Genomic DNA, 24,543 nt, shown 5'->3' on the forward strand with positions numbered 1-24,543 from the left:
CACCTTGTGTTATTTCATGGGGGGCCGCAGGGTCATGCTGCCAAAAGACTACTAACTCCACCCCCCTCAATTTCCACAACAACCCCCCTTTGTCCCAGACAGCGAAAAACAGGACACACACAGAGAGACAGAGTGGACACCAACAGGGCCATCAGAGGGACAGAGGCTTCTAAAAGGCTTCTATAGACCATCTCTGTAGCAAGAGAACCTCCAGTGATCAGACTGGGCTGTCCTCTGTCTCCCCTCATCTCTGATACTCCAGACTGGGCTGTCCTCTGTCTCCCCTCATCTCTGATACACCAGACTGGGCTGTCCTCTGTCTCCCCTCATCTCTGATACTCCAGACTGGGATGTCCTCTGTCTCCCCTCATCTCTGATACTCCAGACTGGGCTGTACTCTGTCTCCCCTCATCTCTGATACACCAGACTGGGCTGTCCTCTGTCTCCCCTCATCTCTGATACTCCAGACTGGGCTGTCCTCTGTCTCCCCTCATCTCTGATACTCCAGACTGGGCTGTCCTCTGCCACACTCACCTCTTCTCCCCCAAGAGGACCCCTGCTCCCTGCCTCCCCTCCCCACTACTCCCCCTAGAGTACCGGTGCACCCTGCCTCCCCTCACTCCCCTCTGTATCTATGTCATCTTGGTGGGCTGTTCGTGTGTCGTGTTTATTTATTAAATGTCTTCCCTTCCAGAACTTGCTTCCTGACTCTCAGTGTACATCGTTCCACCTTTACTTTTCCCTGAAGCATTACAGAAATAAAAACAAACCACTGAAGAAAATACCATCTTTGAGTGAGTTTTGAGTGAGTTTTGAGTACAGACACTGATGAATATGTTAATTAGACGATGATCCAGGATAAAACATGTCATAACTGACAGGATAAAATTCAACCATCAAAACTGAGAACAACTTTAAAATAAAGGGGAAGTTTATTCATTGTATTATTATTGATCCATTGCAGATTATCCTACATGTCAATCAAACTGTGCTGTGAGAATCAAATTGCCTTCTAGACTCTCAAGCTGTGTTCCAAATGGTCCCCTATTCCCTATGGGCCCTGGTCAAAAGTAGTGCACTACATAGGGTTAAAGGGTACCATGTGGGACACAAGCCAAGCCAGACACACAGAAGACACACAGGACTCAGGACATCACATTACATACATACACATGGGCAACAGCATCTTTTATCAACAATACTGCATCATGAGGACAGTTACCACATGATGATATGAAATCATTAGAGCATCACTGTCAAAGTGAAAAGGACAGACTGATAAAAAACACCAGTTAGAAAATCACTAGACAGTAACATCTGACAGTAGTGTTTAATGTCCAGCAGCAATACTAGTAGTATCCCATCCTATTATTCTCAATGATGCATTTTATACTCATTTCATTCAAGTCATTTGAATTAGAAAGAACAGATTATGTAATGAAAAATATAATAATTGAATGCATGAATTTAGCTGAAAACTATAAACCGTCATAAAAGTCTTTGGAGTAAAACAGTAAAACTCAGATGAAAGACACCTTGGAGATCCTGATATCAACACATTGTAACGTTGTTCCTTCTAACAGAATGGTTGTTCCACCTAGTAGTCCATCACATTGTAACGTTGTTCCTTCTAACAGAATGGTTGTTCCACCTAGTAGTCCATCACATTGTAACGTTGTTCCTTCTAACAGAATGGTTGTTCCACCTAGTAGTCCATCACATTGTAACGTTGTTCCTTCTAACAGAATGGTTGTTCCACCTAGTAGTCCATCACAGAAGTAAGTGGTCAGTAATGGTTCTTGTTTTGCAGTCAGCCAACTAAGTCAACTGGTTAATAAGCCTTAGATTGCATATATGATGTGACTTGAAGGTTTTTCCTGAAACAGTCCATCCATTTCCAACAGTGAAAACCCAGCTCACATTTAATAGTAGATACTTGATGTGTTTATGGTGCGTAGACCAAAGACTGATGAGTTATGAACAGAACAATGTGGAAGTTGAGTCCATTGTGTTCATCCTTCAGCAGCCAGCCAGCCTCCAGTTGATTCATCACCATCCTGCAATGTCATATTTCAACCAGCAGGGGTCACCGATTCTACTATCTGAATTGTATCACTGTTCAAAGATGCCACTGCCTTATCCAAGGTTCTTCCTCCATTTCATGGCTTAAGGTAAACAGACAACACATGCATGAATCCAGAGTATTATTTTATCAAAACCATTTATAAAACCCATCATCCACAGACTGAGAGTCTTCCATGGTCTTATTGCAAAGTCAAGTCCTTTGGAATCGTATTGACGATACTGGATCTTTCCACGGTCAAATAAAGTATGTTTCCTTTTGCATAGAAACACTATAATGTTCTCTTATCAGACACTGAAGAAGAAGAAGCCAAAAAGCCCTTTCATGGTTTTAGAACGGTTTTCCAAAGAAGCACAACTTTGGTGGTTGAAAGTCATCAAACAAGGAGTCAGTCAACAGCTCTCTGTGATTGTAAAGTCATCAAGCATGGAGTCAGTCAACAGCTTATTCCTCTCAGTCCATCAGCCCAAATGATCAATATCATAATTTTAGCCATATAGTCATATTGATTGATATAGATAACGCAAGCAGTAGCAGGCATGCTAAGATCAGGCATTCTGGAACATTCTAGAGAGATTTCCAGAGGGGGCGGGGTTTAGGCTAGGTAGCTATCTGTCTGTCATCGGAAGACCAGCGTGGAGGCCTTGAGACAGGTGAAGGAGGCAGTGAGACAGGTTAGGAAGAGAGAGACAGACAGGTAGATCTGCGATGCATCTCCACACTCCTTGGCGTTTTCCTGAAATCAATCGTTATCACACACAGTTACAGCCAGTGGTATAATGAACACTACTTAATAAGGCTATTAAGTTCACATTTTTGATCTTAGAATAATCAAAACTCAGTTTGAAATGAAAGGAGCTATGAGAAAAGTACAACACATGTTTTCTTCTGATGGCAATCCATCCAGTTGAAGTGAGGTTATTGGGAGTCAGTGGACCAATACGGGGTGCTGACCTGAGGGTGATAGGCGTGGCAGGACTCGGGTCTCCTACGGACCTTCTGAGATTTCATCCTGTCACACTTTACTGAGGCGTTATGTACACAGAGGTCAAGGGCACCAACACACGTAACAACAAGGAGTATCTATGGTACAATACCAACACACGTAACAACAAGGAGTATCTATGATACAATACCAACACACTAAACAACAACAAGGAGTATCTATGTTACAATACCAACACACGTAACAACAAGGAGTATCTATGATACAATACCAACACACGTAACAACAAGGAGTATCTATGATACAATACCAACACACGTAACAACAACAACAACAAGGAGTATCTATGATACAATACCAACACACGTAACAACAAGGAGTATCTATGCTACAATACCAACACACTAAACAACAACAAGGAGTATCTATGATACAATACCAACACACGTAACAACAAGGAGTATCTATGATACAATACCAACACACGTAACAACAAGGAGTATCTATGTTACAATACCAACACACTAAACAACAACAACAAGGAGTATCTATGGTACAATACCAACACACGTAACAACAAGGAGTATCTATGGTACAATACCAACACACGTAACAACAAGGAGTATCTATGATACAATACCAACACACGTAACAACAAGGTGTATCTATGATACAATACCAACACACGTAACAACAAGGAGTATCTATGTTACAATACCAACACACTAAACAACAACAACAAGGAGTATCTATGGTACAATACCAACACACTAAACAACAACAACAAGGAGTATCTATGATACAATACCAACACACGTAACAACAAGGAGTATCTATGGTACAATACCAACACACGTAACAACAAGGAGTATCTATGCTACAATACCAACACACGTAACAACAAGGAGTATCTATGCTACAATACCAACACACGTAACAACAAGGAGTATCTATGCTACAATACTGCCATTTCGACATCTGAATGCTCGGCTATGACCCTGCAGGTCATCTATGAGGAGAGTTTAGGAAGATACTGCTCCCCACAGCGTAAAACAGCAATTCATAACTGGTTGAAATGAACGATGTCTGAAATAAATATAATAAGAGAAGTGATTTGTCTGATACATGACTAAGGAACTGCTTATTCATAGATATGAAATCCCATTTCCACAACACCATTATAATTATATCAATCACTGTCTGTGTCAGAGAGAGTGAACCAGTAAGATAGCTCTTCATGTTAAAGGATATATTTCACTTCCTTGGGTTCCATGGTGATAGCAGGGTACTGACGGGAACAGTCACAGTCTGCCTGTACCACCAACATCAGCAGGTTACTGTCAGGGACAGCCTGGGTTACAAACATCCTGCAACACACACACACAGAACAGTTAAGACACAGACACAGAGATAGAGAGAGGTAGAAAGAGAGAGAGAGAGGTAGAGAGAGAGAGAGAGAGAGGCAGAGAGAGAGAGAGAGAGAGAGAGAGAGAGGTAGAGAGAGAGAGAGAGAGAGAGAGAGAGGGGTAGAGAGAGAGCGAGAGAGAGACAGAGAGAGAGAGAGAGAGAGCGAGAGAGAGAGAGAGAGAGAGGGGTAGAGAGAGAGGTAGAGAGAGAGAGAAGGCAATGGAATGGTTAGAATACCACTTGTATGAAACAATCAGGTAATCAAAGGTAAAAGCACACTGCCATCATGAAGAAAGATCTTCACCATAAACCTTCAAATGAAATGTCTCCTTTACTATGTGACCAGGTCTCAGATATCTCTACACTGGGCTAATACATTAGGACTAGATAGTGAACAGACTGAAAAGGAAACAAAGTGTTGTCAGACAGATGACAGGAGAGGTAAAGACACCAGCTCATCAACCAGATACAAAGTCTCCTCTTCTCAGACCTGGAGTCATAATATTTACTGCTGAGGGTGTAGAGAGACAGACAGAGAGAGAGACAGAGAGAGAGACAGACAGACAGACAGACAGACAGACAGACAGACAGACGGACGGACGGACGGACGGACGGACGGACGGACGGACGGACAGACCCACAGACAGACAGACAGACAGACCTTTCTCTTTTCTAGAAGACATTCAATTCAGCATTGAAAAATGTTTAAGTTTGTTCCACCTGAGAGAGTCTGACCACCAACCAGAGACCACTATGATGACACACCAAATGATGACCACCAATCAGAGACCACTATGATGACACACAAAATGATGACCACCAATCAGAGACCACTATGATGACACACCAAATGCATTTGATGGATCCTTTTTGACTTCTTCTAATTCCTCTTAAAGGGACAGTAATCCAAAAATAATCAGATTACATTACTGAGTTTGTGTAATCCAGAAATGTCATTATTGATTACAATTTTGGACAGGTAACAAGTAACTGTAACACACACTATATTACAAACAAACACGATGAAACACTGCCACCTAGTGGTCATTAAACAGTTTAGTGGTATGAAAGGATGCACACTTCCACCATTCTATTGTCTGGTCGGGCCTTTAATCTATGGATTAATCTAAGATCCTAAATGAATGTGTAATCTCTGGATAAAGATAGAGTTTGAGTACGATAGTATATACAGTGTATATTCATTTGGATTCACACACATCTCAATACAATGTCATTCCATGATGTGGAGAGTGCTTTTAAATTTTTTTTTTTTACAACTGACTAGGAATCCCCCTTCCCATTTCATTAGACTCATTATTTTTGTTATATCCCATTTCTACCAGATGGGGGCGCTGGAACACCTCAAACCGCTGTTCCCCATTTAGATGAAATTGAGATGACCTTTGCTAAACCCCTCAACAGAAACATCCCTCCCTCCCTCCCTCCCTCCCTCCCTCCTCCCTCCCTCCCTCCCTCCCTCCCTCCCTCCCTCCCTCCCTCCCTCCCTCCCTCCCTCCCTCCCTCCCTCCTCCCTCCCTCCCTCCCTCCCTCCCTCCCTCCCTCCCTCCTCCTCCCTCCCTCCCTCCCTCCCTCCCTCCCTCCCTCCCTCCCTCCCTCCCTCCCTCCCTCCCTCCCTCCCTCCCTCCCTCCCTCCCTCCCTCCCTCCCTCCCTCCCTGATCTTCAGACTAGTGTCTGCCTGTCAGAAGAGACAGGAGTCATGGGTATGGATGGGATGAGAGAGAATGACAGATACATGGAGGTAGAGAGATAAAGAGCTGATACGCAGAGACAGAAAATAATCTTGGGAAAAAATGAATCAGGAAGTGATTTACTCTAAGAGAGATTGACTGAGACTGTGTGACTCAAGCTGTGGGATTTCTATAAAGAACCTACAGCTTCTAGCTTCTGGAATTTGTCTGATTGTTTTGTTTATATAAAATATATTTTCATGCTTTGTCATTTATATAAATGATGTTGTTAACTTTTTTTTTTATGACAGAAAAAGTGTGTGTGTGTGTGTGTGTGCATGGCCGTGTGTGTGTTCTTACTTCTGACAGCGTCCACACTTAATGAGGCTGTTGGTCTCCTTGATGGAGGGCTCGTAGACAAAGCTGGGGTACTCTGTGTCACACGGCTGCAGGATGTCTCCCTTCTTCTTCTGGGCCGACGCTGGGGACAGAGACAACCAATCACCATCACTCATACTAACGTGAGTGATGGAGAGCCAATCACCATCACTCACACTAACGTACACACCTCCAGTCCTAATCCCTTATGGACATTGTATGATGGACATCATTATGTTAAAAAAAATAAAAGTAACCTTTATTTAACTAGACAAGTCAGTTAGGAACAAATGATTATTTATAACGACGGCCCACCCCGGGCCAAACCTGGACGACGCTGGGCCAATTGTGCACCAACCCTATGAGAATCACGGCCAGATGTGATACAGCCTGGATTCGAACCAGGGACTACAGTGACACTTCTTGTACTGAGATGCAGTGTCTTAGACCACTGAGCCACTCGGGAGCCCAACATGAGTTGCAAGCAAACCTTAACCCCTTCTCCGAACTCCATCCAGCCCATACACCTTGTTGGTTCGTTCACAATGACAAACACTGAAGGACTAGGAGCTAAGAGAAAGGACTAGGAGCTAAGGGAAAGGACTAGGAGCTAAGAGAAAGGACTAGGAGCTAAGGGACTAGGAGCTAAGGGAAAGGACTAGGAGCTAAGGGACTAGGAGCTAAGGGAAAGGACTAGGAGCTAAGGGACTAGGAGCTAAGGGAAAGGACTAGGAGCTAAGGGAAAGGACTAGGAGCTAAGGGACTAGGAGCTAAGGGAAAGGACTAGGAGCTAAGGGACTAGGAGCTAAGGGAAAGGACTAGGAGCTAAGGGACTAGGAGCTAAGGGAAAGGACTAGGAGCTAAGGGACTAGGAGCTAAGGGAAAGGACTAGGAGCTAAGGGAAAGGACTAGGAGCTAAGGGAAAGGACTAGGAGCTAAGGGAAAGGACTAGTAGATAAGGGAAGGGAGGTTTAATCTGTACCTTTGAAGCCAGGCTTGGCTGGGTGGGAGGAATGAGGTGGTGAGAATGATTGACAGGTGATGACGAGGATGATGATGATGATGATGGTGATAGAGACATGGGTGAGTGTGGTCAGGACAGGAGACAACATGAGAGACACAGATTGGGACATTGAAGCCAAACAGTGCAACACAACACACAGAAGCTGAATGAGATGAATAGGAATGAGTGCTCTTTACTGGACTGTGTTACCTTCAGCAAAGCGGTCAGAGTGCCAGAGACCACAGATGTTGAACTCCAGTAAAAACCTACAGAGAGGAAAGGAGAAAGAAAGAAGATGAGTGAAAGAGAAAGCGAGAGAGAGGGAGAGAAGGAGTGGAGAGAGGGAGAAGGAGTGATGGAACGAGGGATAGAGGGAGTGATGGAGAGAATGAGAGAGGGAGAGAAGGAGTGGAGAGAGGGAGAAGGAGTGATGGAACGAGGGAGGGAGGGAGTGATGGAGAGAATGAGAGAGAGGGAGAAGGAGTGATGAGATAGAGGGAGAGAGGGAGAGAGGGAGAGAAGGAGTGATGGAGAGAGGAAGAGAAGGAGTGAGGGAGAGAGGGAGAGAAGGAGTGATGGAGAGAGGAAGAGAAGGGGTGATGGAGAGAAGAGAGAGAGAGCAATACATACAGAACAAGTGAGAGTAAATTGTAATGGCTCTTGAGAATTAACTAGCTACCAGCAGCCAAGACCTCTGATCTCTCTGACACACTTACAGTAGGAAGTTTGTGAGGAACCACTTTAGAGCAGCCGCCAGACCATAGAAGGGCTGTAGAGAGGAGAGAGAGAGAGAGAGAGAGAGGGGGAGGGAGAGAGGGAGAGCAATATAGAGATAGATCAAGAAAACAATGAAGAAAGAGAGCGAGAGAGAGCGAGAGAGAGAGAGAGAGAGAGAGAGAGAGAGAGAGAGAGAGAGAGAGAGAGAGAGAAAGAAAGAGAGAGAAACATTTGTCACAAAGTGCTTCACAGTGACCCAGTCTAGACTTCCAATGAGCATGCAGCCACACAGTATGCGAAAAAGAAAGATACACAACACAGAATGACTCTCAGAGAAACAAGAGAGAGGAAGTGGATTCAGTGCTGAGAGATGAGACGTCTGCTGTGAATAACCTCTCTTTTCTAATCACTGACACTAGGCATCAATTCACACCCACAGCATCTCCTACCAGAGCAGTGATCAGTGGTGGAAATCTAATAGCTAGAATATATACTTAAGTATCAAAAGTAAAAGTCTAAATCATTTCAAATGTATTATATTAAGCAAACCAGACATGTCTTTTTTAACGGAGAGCCATTGGCACAGTCCAACATTTACAAGGGAAGAGTTTGTGTTTAGTGAGCAGATCAGAGGCAGTGGGGATGACCAGGGATGTTCTCTTGAATTGGACATTTTCCTGCTAAGCATTCAAAATGTAACTAGTACTTTTGGGTGTCAGGGAAAATGTATGGAGTAAAAAATACATGATTTTCTTTAGGAATGTAGTGAAGTACAGATACCCTTAAAAACACACACACACACACACACACACACACACACACACACACACACACACACACACACACACACACACACACACACACACACACACACACACACACACACACACACAGTATTCAGACAAACACACACATACACACACATACAGTATTCAGACAAACACACAAACACACACACACACATACAGTATTCAGACAAACACACAAACACACACACACACATACATACACACAGTATTCAGACAAACATACACATACATACAGTATTCAGACAAACACACACATACAGTATTCAGACAAACACACACACACACATACACACACACACACACAGATACACACACACAGTTTTCAGACAAACACACACACATCCATGAACACACACACAGAGACTGTTGTTTACATGTTTACTCACACTAAGAAGGGGTCTGGCGCTGCTGGCAGAATGTCCTCCCATCTTACACATGGCCTGATAGTCGTACAGAGATACCCTGAAGACACACACACACACAGACGCACAGAAACAGGTTGCGTAATATCCTCTAAAATCAAACATCATTTCTTTGAACTGTTATAGAGCATCACTTCACTCAGGAGTGTTTCTACATCAGAGACACAGCTGAAAGGTCCCAATGTCACCCTACTGCCTATGGGCCCTGGTCAAAGGTAGTGCACTATAAAGGGAATAGGGTGCTATTTAGAACACATAGGCCCTGGTCAAAAGTAGTGCACTATAAAGGGAATAGGGTGTTATTTAGAACACATAGGCTCTGGTCAAAAGTAGTGCACTATAAAGGGAATAGGGTGTTATTTAGAACGCATAGGCTCTGGTCAAAAGTAGTGCACTATAAAGGGAATAGGGTGCTAATTAGAACACATAGGCTCTGGTGAAAAGTAGTGCACTATAAAGGGAATAGGGTGCTATTTAGAACACATAGGCTCTGGTCAAAAGTAGTGCACTATAAAGGGAATAGGGTGCTATTTAGAACACATAGGCTCTGGTCAAAAGTAGTGCACTATAAAGGGAATAGGGTGTACAGTAGATGTAAGAGAAACCCGAGCCAGCCAATCAAATCAAAGGGCTAACCCTGTGATGACACACAGTCTGGTATGTTACACTAATAACCACATGCAACGTGACAAGGGTTTTACAACGTAAAGCAGTTTGAGACCTAAAATGAGTTAAAGGTATTATCATGAGATATAAGACCAGGTAAAGGTATTATCATGAGATATAAGACCAGGTAAAGGCATTATCATGAGATATAAGACCAGGTAAAGGCATTATCATGAGATATAAGACCAGGTAAAGGCATTATCATGAGATATAGAACAGGTAAAGGCATTATCATGAGAGAGATACAGAACAGTTAAAGGCATTATCATGAGATACAGAACAGGTAAAGGCATTATCATGAGATATAGAACAGGTAAGGGCATTATCATGAGATACAGAACTGGTAAAGGCATTATCATGAGATATAGAACAGGTAAAGGCATTATCATGAGATATAGAACAGTTTAAGGCATTATCATGAGATATAGACCAGGTAAAGGCATTATCATGAGATATAGAACTGGTAAAGGCATTATCATGAGATATAGAACAGTAGAAGACTATTGTCTTACCTTTTGAACATGGCCATCTTGATAAGGCGTGCCATCACTGAGCCGTCAACTTCTCCAAAGAACCTCCCCACCTAGAGACAGACCGACAGACAGGGAGAAGACCACACTGTCTTTACAAACACTCCGTTTTTGACAGCATAGTAAATGTAACACACACTACCACATTATATAATACACTACCACATTATATAATACACTACCACATTATATAATACACTACCACATTATATAATACACTACCACATTATATAGTACACTATCACATTATATAGTACACTACCACATTATATAGTACACTATCACATTATATAATACACTACCACATTATATAATACACTATCACATTATATAATACACTATCACATTATATAATACACTACCACATTATATAATACACTACCACATTATATAGTACACTACCACATTATATAGTACACTACCACATTATATAATACACTATCACATTATATAATACACTACCACATTATATAGTACACTATCACAATATATAATACACTATCACATTATATAATACACTACCACATTATATAGTACACTATCACATTATATAATACACTACCACATTATATAATACACTATCACATTATATAATACACTACCACATTATATAATACACTACCACATTAATGGCTAGACTGCAAACTCTCCTTCCAGACTCATATCAAACATCTCCAATCGAAAATCAAATCAAGAGTCGGCTTTCTATTCCGCAACAAAGCCTCCTTCACTCACGCCGCCAAGCTTACCCTAGTAAAACTGACTATCCTACCGATCCTCGACTTCGGCGATGTCATCTACAAAATGGCTTCCAACACTCTACTCAGCAAACTGGATGCAGTCTATCACAGTGCCATCCGTTTTGTCACTAAAGCACCTTATACCACCCACCACTGCGACTTGTATGCTCTAGTCGGCTGGCCCTCGCTACATATTCGTCGCCAGACCCACTGGCTCCAGGTCATCTACAAGTCCATGCTAGGTAAAGCTCCGCCTTATCTCAGTTCACTGGTCACGATGGCAACACCCATCCGTAGCACGCGCTCCAGCAGGTGTATCTCACTGATCATCCCTAAAGCCAACACCTCATTTGGCCGCCTTTCGTTCCAGTACTCTGCTGCCTGTGACTGGAACGAATTGCAAAAATTGCTGAAGTTGGAGACTTTTATCTCCCTCACCAACTTCAAACATCAGCTATCTGAGCAGCTAACCGATCGCTGCAGCTGTACATAGTCTATTGGTAAATAGCCCACCCATTTTCACCTACCTCATCCCCATACTGTTTATATTTATTTACTTTTCTGCTCTTTTGCACACCAATATCTCTACCTGTACATGACCATCTGATCATTTATCCCTCCAGTGTTAATCTGCAACATTGTAATTATTCGCCTACCTCCTCATGCCTTTTGCACACATTGTATATAGACTCCCCCTTTTTTTTCTACTGTGTTATTGACTTGTTAATTGTTTACTCCATGTGTAACTCTGTGTTGTCTGTTCACACTGCTTTGCTTTATCTTGGCCAGGTTGCAGTTGCAAATGAGAACTTGTTCTCAACTAGCCTACCTGGTTAAATAAAGGTGTTCTCAACTAGCCTACCTGGTTAAATAAAGGTGTTCTCAACTAGCCTACCTGGTTAAATAAAGGTGTTCTCAACTAGCCTACCTGGTTAAATAAAGGTGTTCTCAACTAGCCTACCTGGTTAAATAAAGGTGTTCTCAACTAGCCTACCTGGTTAAATAAAGGTGTTCTCAACTAGCCTACCTGGTTAAATAAAGGTGTTCTCAACTAGCCTACCTGGTTAAATAAAGGTGTTCTCAACTAGCCTACCTGGTTAAATAAAGGTGAAATAAAAAAATAAATAATACACTATCACATTATATAATACACTACCACATTATATAATACACTATCACATTATATAATACACTATCACATTATATAATACACTATCACATTATATAATACACTACCACATTATATAATACACTACCACATTATATAATACACTACCACATTATATAATACACTACCACATTATATAATACACTACCACATTATATAATACACTACCACATTATATAATACACTACCACATTATATAATACACTACCACATTATATAATACACTATCACATTATATAATACACTACCACATTATATAATACACTACCACATTATATAATACACTATCACATTATATAATACACTACCACATTATATAATACACTATCACATTATATAATACACTATCACATTATATAATACACTATCACATTATATAATACACTATCACATTATATAATACACTATCACATTATATAATACACTACCACATTATATAATACACTATCACATTATATAATACACTATCACATTATATAATACACTATCACATTATATAATACACTATCACATTATATAGTACACTATCACATTATATAATACACTACCACATTATATAATACACTATCACATTATATAATACACTACCACATTATATAATACACTATCACATTATATAATACACTATCACATTATATAATACACTACCACATTATATAGTACACTATCACATTATATAATACACTATCACATTATATAATACACTACCACATTATATAATACACTACCACATTATATAATACACTACCACATTATATAATACACTACCACATTATATATACACTATCACAATATATAATACACTATCACATTATATAATACACTATCACATATATAATACACTATCACATTATATAATACACTATCACATTATATAATACACTACCACATTATATAATACACTATCACATTATATAATACACTATCACATTATATAATACACTATCACATTATATAATACACTATCACATTATATAGTACACTATCACATTATATAATACACTACCACATTATATAATACACTATCACATTATATAATACACTACCACATTATATAATACACTATCACATTATATAATACACTATCACATTATATAATACACTACCACATTATATAATACACTATCACATTATATAATACACTATCACATTATATAATACACTACCACATTATATAATACACTACCACATTATATAATACACTACCACATGATATAATACACTACCACATTATATAATACACTATCACATTATATAATACACTATCACAATATATAATACACTCCCTCCCTCCCTCCCTCCCTCCCTCCCTCCCTCCCTCCCTCCCTCCCTCCCTCCCTCCCTCCCTCCCTCCCTCCCTCCAGTCATAGGAAGTTGTCCTTTCACCTCATTTTGCAAAGTGGAAAACGACAAACATCTTTCCTCCATTCCCCTCTTCCTTCTCCTCCACCTCCCTCTCTCTCTACCTCTCTCTCTCTCTCTACCTCCACCTCTCTCTCTACCTCCACCTCTCTCTCTACCTCCACCTCTCTCTCTACCTCCACCTCTCTCTCTACCTCCACCTCTCTCTCTACCTCTACCTCTCTCTCTACCTCTCTCTCTACCTCCACCTCTCTCTCTACCTCTCCCTCTCTCTCTCCCTCTCTCTCTCCACTTCTCCTCCAGTGAAGTTCCCATCTAGTCCACCGTACAAGTTCAATTATTCATTTTAATCCAGCCAGGCTGTTTTGTACTGTTTTGCTTGGTTGAGTGGTTTATTTCTCACTGGCATGTCACCTGTCACCTGTACTGTATTGCAGTGCTCTGGGTAGAGGTAGAGGTAGAGGTTAGGTGTATGGAGGACAGCTCATCAGCTGGGTAGAGGTAGAGATAGAGGTAGAGGTTAGGTGTATAGAGGACAGCTCATCAGCTGGGTAGAGGTAGAGGTAGAGGTAGAGGTAGAGGTTAGGTGTATAGAGGACAGCTCATCAGCTGGGTAGAGGTAGAGGTAGAGGTAGAGGTTAGGTGTATAGAGGACAGCTCATCAGCTGGGTAGAGGTAGAGGTTAGGTGTATAGAGGACAGCTCATCAGCTGGGTAGAGGTAGAGGTTAGGTGTGGAGGTTAGGTGTATGGAGGACAGCTCATCAGCTGGGTAGAGGTAGAGGTAGAGGTAGAGGTGTGGAGGTTAGGTGTATGGAGGACAGCTCATCAGCTGGGTAGAGGTAGAGGTTAGGTGTATAGAGGACAGCTAGTGTTTGAGTGACCGTAGCCGTCTCTCCTATACTAGCCTGCGGTGGACTCTGCTCCACTATTCTACTACCTCTGAGGATTTGTGTTGGGTTCTAGGGCTTTCAGTTTACTAAGACATTTATTTGAAGGACTCGCAAAGTCATAAAGAAGCAGTCTATCCTCATTGAGACCTTTTTGCTAAGTAATATCTCTGGCAGTGTACCATGGGATGTAATGTCCAATGTGACTGATTGGGTTTGATCTGGGTCATCTGGGTATCACAAGACTGTGTTAGCCCACTGAGCTAAAGACTGTGTTAGCACACTGAGCTAAAGACTGTGTTAGCACACTGAGCTAAAGACTGTGTTAGCACACTGAGCTAAAGACTGTGTTAGCCCACTGAGCTAAAGACTGCGTTAGCCCACTGAGCTAAAGACTGTGTTAGCACACTGAGCTAAAGACTGTGTTAGCCCACTGAGCTGAAGACTGTGTTAGCCCACTGAGCTAAAGACTGCGTTAGCCCACTGAGCTAAATAGTCTTGTTAGCCCACTGAGCTAAAGACTGTGTTAGCCCACTGAGCTAAAGACTGTGTTAGCCACTGAGCTAAAGACTGTGTTAGCCCACTGAACTAAAGACTGTGTTAGCCACTGAGCTAAAGACTGTGTTAGCCCACTGAGCTAAAGACTGTGTTAGCCCACTGAACTAAAGACTGTGTTAGCCACTGAGCTAAAGACTGTGTTAGCACACTGAGCTAAAGATTGTGTTAGCCACTGAGCTAAAGACTGTGTTAGCCCACTGAGCTAAAGACTGTGTTAGCCCACTGAACTAAAGACTGTGTTAGCCCACTGAGCTAAATACTCTTGTTAGCCCACTGAGCTAAAGACTGTGTTAGCCCACTGAGCTAAATACTCTTGTTAGCCCACTGAGCTAAAGACTGTGTTAGCCACTGAGCTAAAGACTGTGTTAGCCACTGAGCTAAAGACTGTGTTAGCCCACTGAGCTAAATACTCTTGTTAGCCCACTGAGCTAAAGACTGTGTTAGCCACTGAGCTAAAGACTGTGTTAGCCACTGAGCTAAAGACTGTGCTAGCCCACTGAGCTAAATACTCTTGTTAGCCCACTGAGCTAAAGACTGTGTTAGCCACTGAGCTAAAGACTGTGTTAGCCACTGAGCTAAAGACTGTGTTAGCCCACTGAGCTAAAGACTGTGTTAGCCCACTGAACTAAAGACTGTGTTAGCCCACTGAGCTAAAGACTGTGTTAGCCCACTGAGCTAAATACTCTTGTTAGCCCACTGAGCTAAAGACTGTGTTAGCCCACTGAGCTAAATACTCTTGTTAGCCCACTGAGCTAAATACTCTTGTTAGCCCACTGAGCTAAAGACTGTGTTAGCCACTGAGCTAAAGACTGTGTTAGCCACTGAGCTAAAGACTGTGTTAGCCACTGAGCAAAGACTGTGTTAGCCCACTGAGCTAAATACTCTTGTTAGCCCACTGAGCTAAAGACTGTGTTAGCCACTGAGCTAAAGACTTATTAGCCCACTGAGCTAAAGACTGTGTTAGCCACTGAGCTAAAGACTGTGTTAGCCACTGAGCTAAAGACTGTGTTAGCCACTGAGCTAAAGACTGTGTTAGCCCACTGAGCTAAATACTCTTGTTAGCCCACTGAGCTAAAGACTGTGTTAGCCCACTGAGCTAAAGACTGTGTTAGCCACTGAGCTAAAGACTGTGTTAGCCCACTGAGCTAAAGACTGTGTTAGCCCACTGAGCTAAATACTCTTGTTAGCCCACTGAGCTAAAGACTGTGTTAGCCACTGAGCTAAAGACTGTGTTAGCCCACTGAGCTAAAGACTGTGTTAGCCACTGAGCTAAAGACTGTGTTAGCCCACTGAGCTAAAGACTGTGTTAGCCACTGAGCTAAAGACTGTGTTAGCCCACTTATACGTTCATTCATCATTTTATTTGTCATTTTACACTACAGTTTGTGTCTCTGTCTGTGTCTGTCTGTGTGTGTGTGTGTGTGTGTGTGTGTAGTGCCTGCGCGTGCTTCAATTTATGTATGTGGAGATAGACTATGTTTCCTGTGACCTATTTTAGTCTGTGTCTGTTTCCCTGTGTCTGTGTGTGTGTGTCTGTGTGTGTGTGTGCCTGCAGAGGTGCTTCAATTTAGGTATGTGGGGATAGACTGTTTCCTGTGACCTATTTTAGTCTGTGTCTGTTTCCCTGTGTCTGTGTGTGTGTGTGTGTCTGTGTGTGTGTGTACCTGCAGAGGTGCTTCAATTTAGGTATGTGGGGATAGACTGTTTCCTGTGACCTATTTTAGTTTTAAGGAAGTACTGCTCAAACACAAGTTGAAATAGGCTCATATTTGTCCTGTTTTCCACATGTCCAGTGTGAGGTTAAATGGACATGTGTTTTCTGCATATCCCAGTCTACCTGAGACACCCTCAGAGAGGGGGGTCATGGCCAGCCACTATTGATGGCCCTGGAACAATTAGGGTTAAGTGCCTTGCAGATCGACAGGCTCAGGAACCTTTCGGTTACTGGCTCAACACTCTAGCAACTGGGCTACCTGCCGCCCCCACACTGATAAAATATGAACTGAGACAGTTGGCTACAATTACTCCCCTCTCCTCCCTGTTCCACAGGCATAGACACAATACAACTAGGACACTGAAATAGTTTTCATTTTAAGACACAGACAGAAAAGTGACAACACAATAACTAGCTGTTTCCCAGGGACTGTGATTAGGACGCCTCGTTGCTCCTCAGCTGAGAATAACTCATGTTGTGTTTGGTGGGTGTGTGTTTGTGTTTGGACCGAGGGGCAGCTAGCCGCCAGGCTGCATTGGCTGCACCAGTGATCTTCCAACATTCCCTCCATCTTGTGCCACTATCAGTTCATTTTAAATCTTGGTTCCAATGGTTTAGATTATTTTTTTCTAAGAGATTGTCAGTTGGATCGGCTCTCCGCAAAGTTATGTTTAGCTGACCTTTCATATGAAGAACCTTTTCTGACTCAAATAGGATTCTCTCTAGATTGCGCTGATGTCCTAAAGATTTCAAATGGACATTAGGTGATGCTGTATACAACTTTTAAGGTGTATTTTAACATATCTTACATTGGTTAATACAAAATGGCTTTTTAAAGCTGTCATGGAAATAAAAGTATTTCCTATGAACAAGAGTTACTATGCCTTTGTAAAAGTATAACTTTAAAACCGTCCCCTCGCCCATACCCGGGCGCGAACCAGGGGACCCTCTGCACACATCAACAACAGTCACCCACGAAGCATCGTTACCCATCGCTCCACAAAAGCCGCGGCCCTTGCAGAGCAAGGGGAACTACTACTTCTCAGAGCAAGTGACGTCACCGATTGAAACGCTATTTAGCGCCACCGCTAACTAGCTAGCCGTTTCACATCCGTTACACCTTTAGTTTTCCATGTGGACCAATTTATCAGAGACTTCTGGAAAACTATGCAAGGATTGTTCCACCGGGTGGTGTTTTAGGGAGTGATATTGGTTCTTGTAGAACACGGTTAACTTTCTTCCATATTGTTATAGTGTTCTTAACTATGAGGTTTTTAATAGTTCTTTATCCTTTGAAAATAGACACAAGGAGATTCTGGCGATGGATGAGCACATCTTCAACATGGGACCAGTGTTCCTCTCTGGTGCATTTAACTACAGTATATGCAGCAAGTAAAAGCCTTGGGTAGTGAGTTGATACAAGGTTAAAACCCCTCTCAGACTTAGAGAGATGTCAAATGTTTTGAGTTTTCAACATTGGTCAGGAATATCAGGAGATCATCTGTAAATAAGTTTAGTTTATGTTCATGTTTACCAATACTGATACCTGTATACGTTTGGGTCTTGTCTAATTCTTTCTGCAAGCGGATCAATTGCCAGTGAAAACAGGAGGGGGAGAAGGGACATCCCTGTCTTGTGCCCCTTTTTAAAGCAATTTCATCAGATCATGTATTATTTGTGTATATATTTTCTTTAGGGGATATACAATATAGAATATTTATTATAAAATGTATTATTTCAGCTGTAAAGTTGAAAGCTTCCAAAGTTTTGAATAGAAAAGGCCATTCAAGAGGGTCGAAAGCCTTTTCCGCAACAACAGCCATTTTTAATGAATCTATATCTGGTCTACATCTTGTATTTTTTTGTATATTGTATTAAACTGAAACAGGTTCTTGTATTTGTTTGTAAGTGTCTATTTTAATAAACCGTGTTTGATTGATATGTCTATCGTGCAGTAAGACTTGTACCACGCTATTGCTTATAAACTTACTTATTATTTTATTGTCCCAATTTATTAAACTTACGGGTCTATAATCAGTAGGGGGACTCTCCAGATTTCCCTGGTTTTAATATAACTGAAATAACTTTGATACATGGTTTGACGCATGGGACCAGGAAGCGCTGAATTGAGTGAGGTGTGATGTCATTTGTGTAAATGGACCATTTCCATCTGTAAATCGTGCCGCCCGAAGGGGGCAGGGAAGTAGGACAGGGGATCAAGCATGTTTTCTCATCTCTGTTTCGTGTTGACAGGATCAGCAGGCTTTACCCACCAAGCTTTCCTGCACCCCCCCCCCCCCCCCCCACACACACACACACCCACACACCCACACACAGATTACAACACGAGCATGTGGTAAGCAATATATTACATGGACGGAAGGAGACAATATCCAACCTATCTGGTCTACAGAGAGGATAGATCAGGTGTTTCCTAGATAAACACTATTCTAACAGGGCCCTGGAAGCCTGGAAGCCTCTACGTCGATACACTGACAATAAAAACCAGCAAAACAATTAGTCAGGAGCCAAGCCCAGTGTAATGGGCCTCTGGTGTGTGTGTGTGTTTTCCCTCTGTCCCAGTGGAGAGATTAGACACATTTCTACAAGGCCTTTCTTCCAGCTGTTGTTTATGGACACGACAGTTATACACTACTATGGACTGGGACACTACAGTTATACACTACTATGGACTGGGACACTACAGTTATACACTACTATGGACTGGGACACTACAGTTAACACTACTATGGACTGGGACAACTACAGTTATACACTACTATGGACTGGGACACTACAGTTATACACTACTATGGACTGGACACTACAGTTATACACTACTATGGACTGGGACACTACAGTTATACACTACTATGGACTGGACACTACAGTTATACACTACTATGGACTGGACACTACAGTTATACACTACTATGGACTGGTACACTACAGTTATACACTACTATGGACTGGGACACTACAGTATACACTACTATGGACTGGTACAACTACAGTTATACACTACTATGGACTGGGACACTACAGTTATACACTACTATGGACTGGTACACTACCAGTTAGAAAACTACAGTTATACACTACTATGGACTGGGACAACTACAGTTATACACTCCTATGGACTGGGACACTACAGTTATACACTACTATGGACTGGTACACTACAGTTATACACTACAGTTATACACTACTAGGACTGGGACACTACAGTTAATACACTACATCTGGACTGGTACACTACAGTTATACACTACAGTTATACACTACTATGGACTGGTACACTACAGTTATACACTACTATGGACTGGGACACTACAGTTATACACTACTATGGACTGGTTACAACTACAGTATACACTACAGTTATACACTACTATGAGACTGGGACACTACAGTTATACACTACTATGGACTGGTACACTACAGTTATACCTACCAGGTTATACACTACTATGGACTGGGACACTACGTTATACACTACTATGGACTGGGACACTACAGTTATACACTACTATGGACTGGGACACTACAGTTATACACTACTATGGACTGGTACACTACAGTTATACACTACAGTTATACACTACTATGGACTGGGACACTACAGTTATACACTACTATGGACTGGGACACTACAGTTATACACTACTATGGACTGGTTCCTCTGTTCTGTTCAGTGACATAGTACAGACTATACAGACACTATATATGAGCTGTACAGCCATGTTCCCTCTGCTGTGCTACCTAGCACATGACCACACACACACACTGTATATCTATCTCAACATCTATCAGAGTTACTCACATGGCTTTTTTCTTTGGAGATGATTATGAAAGCATTGCTGTCGATGAGGTAGCAGGCCAGGTCCTAAGAGAGAGAGACACAGACAGAGAGACACACAGAGACAGAGAGAGAGAGACAGAGAGAGAGAGACAGAGAGAGAGAGAGAGACAGAGAGAGAGAGAGAGACAGAGAGAGAGAGAGAGGAGGAGAGCACGAGAGAGAGAGAGAGAGACAGAGAGAGAGAGAGGACAGAGCAGAGAGACAGAGAAGCACAGAGAGAGAGAGAGACAGAGAAAGAGAGACAGAGAGACAGAGAGACAGAGAACAGAGAGACGAGAGAGAGCAGAGAGAGAGAAACAGAGAGAGAGACAGAGACAGAGACAGAGAGACAGACAGAGACAGACAGACAGAAGACAGACAGACAGACAGACAGACAGACAGACAGACAGACAGACAGACAGAACAGACAGACAGACGACAGACAGACAGACAGACAGACAGGAGAGGAGAGAAAGAGAGAGAAAGAGAGAGAAAGAGAGAGAAGAGAGAGAAAGAGAGAGAGGGGAGAAAGAGAGAGAGAGAGAGAGAGAGGGAGGATAGTAAGGACAGATGAGAGAAGAGAAGACAGTGATGGATGCTGTTTTCTTGACAAGCAGAGACCAGCCGTTCTCTTTTACTAATGGTCCATCATACAACCTGACACCCTGAGGAAGGGTCTTTATAATGGGGCTGGTTGATGTAAGGGACCATAAGTCATGTGACTCAGGTCATGGAGGTCATGGCTGTGGTATAGGGATCAACAGGGTTGGAGTGAGAGATGGCTACATACCACAGTAGGACAGGAGATATAGCCTGTGTCCACAATGGCAACCTAATCCCTATACAGTGACATGGCCACTGGTAGTACACTATAAACGGAATAGGTTGTAATTTGGGATGCACACATAGCCTGAAGATCCTCACCATGGCTTCACATGTCAGCGGACAGATGCCCTCTGTATTAGAGCACTGGAGAGAGGGAGTGAGAAAGAGCACATCGTTACAACACTGTAAATAGACATAATATGACATTTCAAATGTATTTGACTATTTTGGAACTCCTGTGAGGGTAATGTTCAATGTTCACTGTTCATTTTTATTGTTCATTATTGTTTTATTGGTACTTTTTGTTTATTATCTACTTCACTGGCTTTGGCGATGTAAACGTATGTTTCCCATGGCAATAAAGCCTCTTGAATTGAATTGAGAGAAATATGGAGAGAGACGAAAAAGTGAGATGAAGTGAGAGAATTTAAAAAAAAAAAAAAAACCCAGAGGGTTAGTCTCCAAATAGAGGAAATGAGGTCATCATTGTGACTCTGCTCTTGAACCACAATGAGCCACAGCACAGAGATGTTACCATGGTAACAGACGCCCCCCCCCCAGCCCCCTCCCTCCCCTGAGAATAATTCCTGTTGTCTGTTATTGGGAAACACACAGAGAAACATAACAGGGATGCTGGTACATACATACTGTATGAACACTATTGATGTCCTTTATGAACCTCACCAGTCCTCCCTCCTCCCAGCCCACACGCACCATCTCTTCAACCACTAAGAGACAACAGACCTATCTACTGTATCTGCCTACCTTACCGCCCCCTCACTCTGAGAGAATCCCCTCTGTTTGTGACTACTTGCCTGGCCTTCTGTAAGTGGTCTCTCTCTGTCATTTATAGAGTCCTGGATGGGTTGAGTGGGCAGCGTGCTATTAGCTACACTGTAGTAGTTAATAGCCAGGGCACAGCTGTTAGCTATATTATAGTAGTTAATAAGCAGGGCACAGCTACTAGCTATATTATAGTAGTTAATAAGCAGGGCACAGCTACTAGCTATATTATAGTAGTAAATAAGCAGGGCACAGCTACTAGCTATATTATAGTAGTAAATAAGCAGGGCACAGCTACTAGCTATATTGTAGTAGTTAATAAGCAGGGCACAGCTACTAGCTATATTATAGTAGTTAATAAGCAGGGCACAGCTACTAGCTATATTATAGTAGTTAATAAGCAGGGCACAGCTATTAGCTATATTATAGTAGTTAATAAGCAGGGCACAGCTACTAGCTATATTATAGTAGTTAATAAGCAGGGCACAGCTACTAGCTATATTATAGTAGTAAATAAGCAGGGCACAGCTACTAGCTATATTATAGTAGTTAATTAGCAGGGCACAGCTATTAGCTATATTATAGTAGTTAATAAGCAGGGCACAGCTACTAGCTATATTATAGTAGTTAATTAGCAGGGCACAGCTACTAGCTATATTATAGTAGTAAATAAGCAGGGCACAGCTACTAGCTATATTATAGTAGTAAATAAGCAGGGCACAGCTACTAGCTATATTATAGTAGTTAATTAGCAGGGCACAGCTACTAGCTATATTATAGTAGTTAATTAGCAGGGCACAGCTATTAGCTATATTATAGTAGTTAATAAGCAGGGCACAGCTACTAGCTATATTATAGTAGTTAATTAGCAGGGCACAGCTACTAGCTATATTATAGTAGTAAATAAGCAGGGCACAGCTACTAGCTATATTATAGTAGTAAATAAGCAGGGCACAGCTACTAGCTATATTATAGTAGTAAATAAGCAGGGCACAGCTACTAGCTATATTGTAGTAGTTAATAAGCAGGGCACAGCTACTAGCTATATTATAGTAGTTAATAAGCAGGGCACAGCTACTAGCTATATTATAGTAGTTAATAAGCAGGGCACAGCTATTAGCTATATTATAGTAGTTAATAAGCAGGGCACAGCTACTAGCTATATTATAGTAGTTAATAAGCAGGGCACAGCTACTAGCTATATTATAGTAGTAAATAAGCAGGGCACAGCTACTAGCTATATTATAGTAGTTAATTAGCAGGGCACAGCTATTAGCTATATTATAGTAGTTAATAAGCAGGGCACAGCTACTAGCTATATTATAGTAGTTAATTAGCAGGGCACAGCTACTAGCTATATTATAGTAGTAAATAAGCAGGGCACAGCTACTAGCTATATTATAGTAGTAAATAAGCAGGGCACAGCTACTAGCTATATTATAGTAGTTAATTAGCAGGGCACAGCTACTAGCTATATTATAGTAGTTAATTAGCAGGGCACAGCTATTAGCTATATTATAGTAGTTAATAAGCAGGGCACAGCTACTAGCTATATTATAGTAGTTAATTAGCAGGGCACAGCTACTAGCTATATTATAGTAGTAAATAAGCAGGGCACAGCTACTAGCTATATTATAGTAGTAAATAAGCAGGGCACAGCTACTAGCTATATTATAGTAGTAAATAAGCAGGGCACAGCTACTAGCTATATTGTAGTAGTTAATAAGCAGGGCACAGCTACTAGCTATATTATAGTAGTTAATAAGCAGGGCACAGCTACTAGCTATATTATAGTAGTTAATAAGCAGGGCACAGCTATTAGCTATATTATAGTAGTTAATAAGCAGGGCACAGCTACTAGCTATATTATAGTAGTTAATAAGCAGGGCACAGCTACTAGCTATATTATAGTAGTAAATAAGCAGGGCACAGCTACTAGCTATATTATAGTAGTTAATTAGCAGGGCACAGCTATTAGCTATATTATAGTAGTTAATAAGCAGGGCACAGCTAC

At 41.7% G+C, this 24,543-nt stretch overlaps 1 protein-coding gene across 1 annotated transcript in view; it reads right to left on the minus strand.

Moving 5' to 3' along the window:
• Positions 1-910: 910 nt before the first annotated feature.
• The window catches only part of LOC109876625 (voltage-dependent calcium channel subunit alpha-2/delta-4-like), a 26,255-nt gene continuing 2,622 nt past the window's right edge, over positions 911-24,543 (minus strand). Inside the window, exons 2-12 of the mRNA XM_031815422.1 lie at positions 21,846-21,890; positions 20,904-20,966; positions 10,633-10,703; positions 9,419-9,494; positions 8,223-8,275; positions 7,717-7,772; positions 7,486-7,503; positions 6,486-6,606; positions 4,281-4,396; positions 3,038-3,120; positions 911-2,819 (exon numbers count right to left, since the gene is read on the minus strand). Of these exons, the coding sequence (XP_031671282.1) occupies positions 2,703-2,819; positions 3,038-3,120; positions 4,281-4,396; positions 6,486-6,606; positions 7,486-7,503; positions 7,717-7,772; positions 8,223-8,275; positions 9,419-9,494; positions 10,633-10,703; positions 20,904-20,966; positions 21,846-21,848 (777 nt within the window). The 5' untranslated portion in view covers positions 21,849-21,890 and the 3' untranslated portion in view covers positions 911-2,702. The remainder of the gene's footprint in view (positions 2,820-3,037; positions 3,121-4,280; positions 4,397-6,485; positions 6,607-7,485; positions 7,504-7,716; positions 7,773-8,222; positions 8,276-9,418; positions 9,495-10,632; positions 10,704-20,903; positions 20,967-21,845; positions 21,891-24,543) is intronic.

Source organism: Oncorhynchus kisutch, unplaced genomic scaffold (genome assembly GCF_002021735.2).
Source record: "Oncorhynchus kisutch isolate 150728-3 unplaced genomic scaffold, Okis_V2 Okis09a-Okis19a_hom, whole genome shotgun sequence".
In the NCBI taxonomy this organism is placed as follows: domain Eukaryota; kingdom Metazoa; phylum Chordata; class Actinopteri; order Salmoniformes; family Salmonidae; genus Oncorhynchus; species Oncorhynchus kisutch.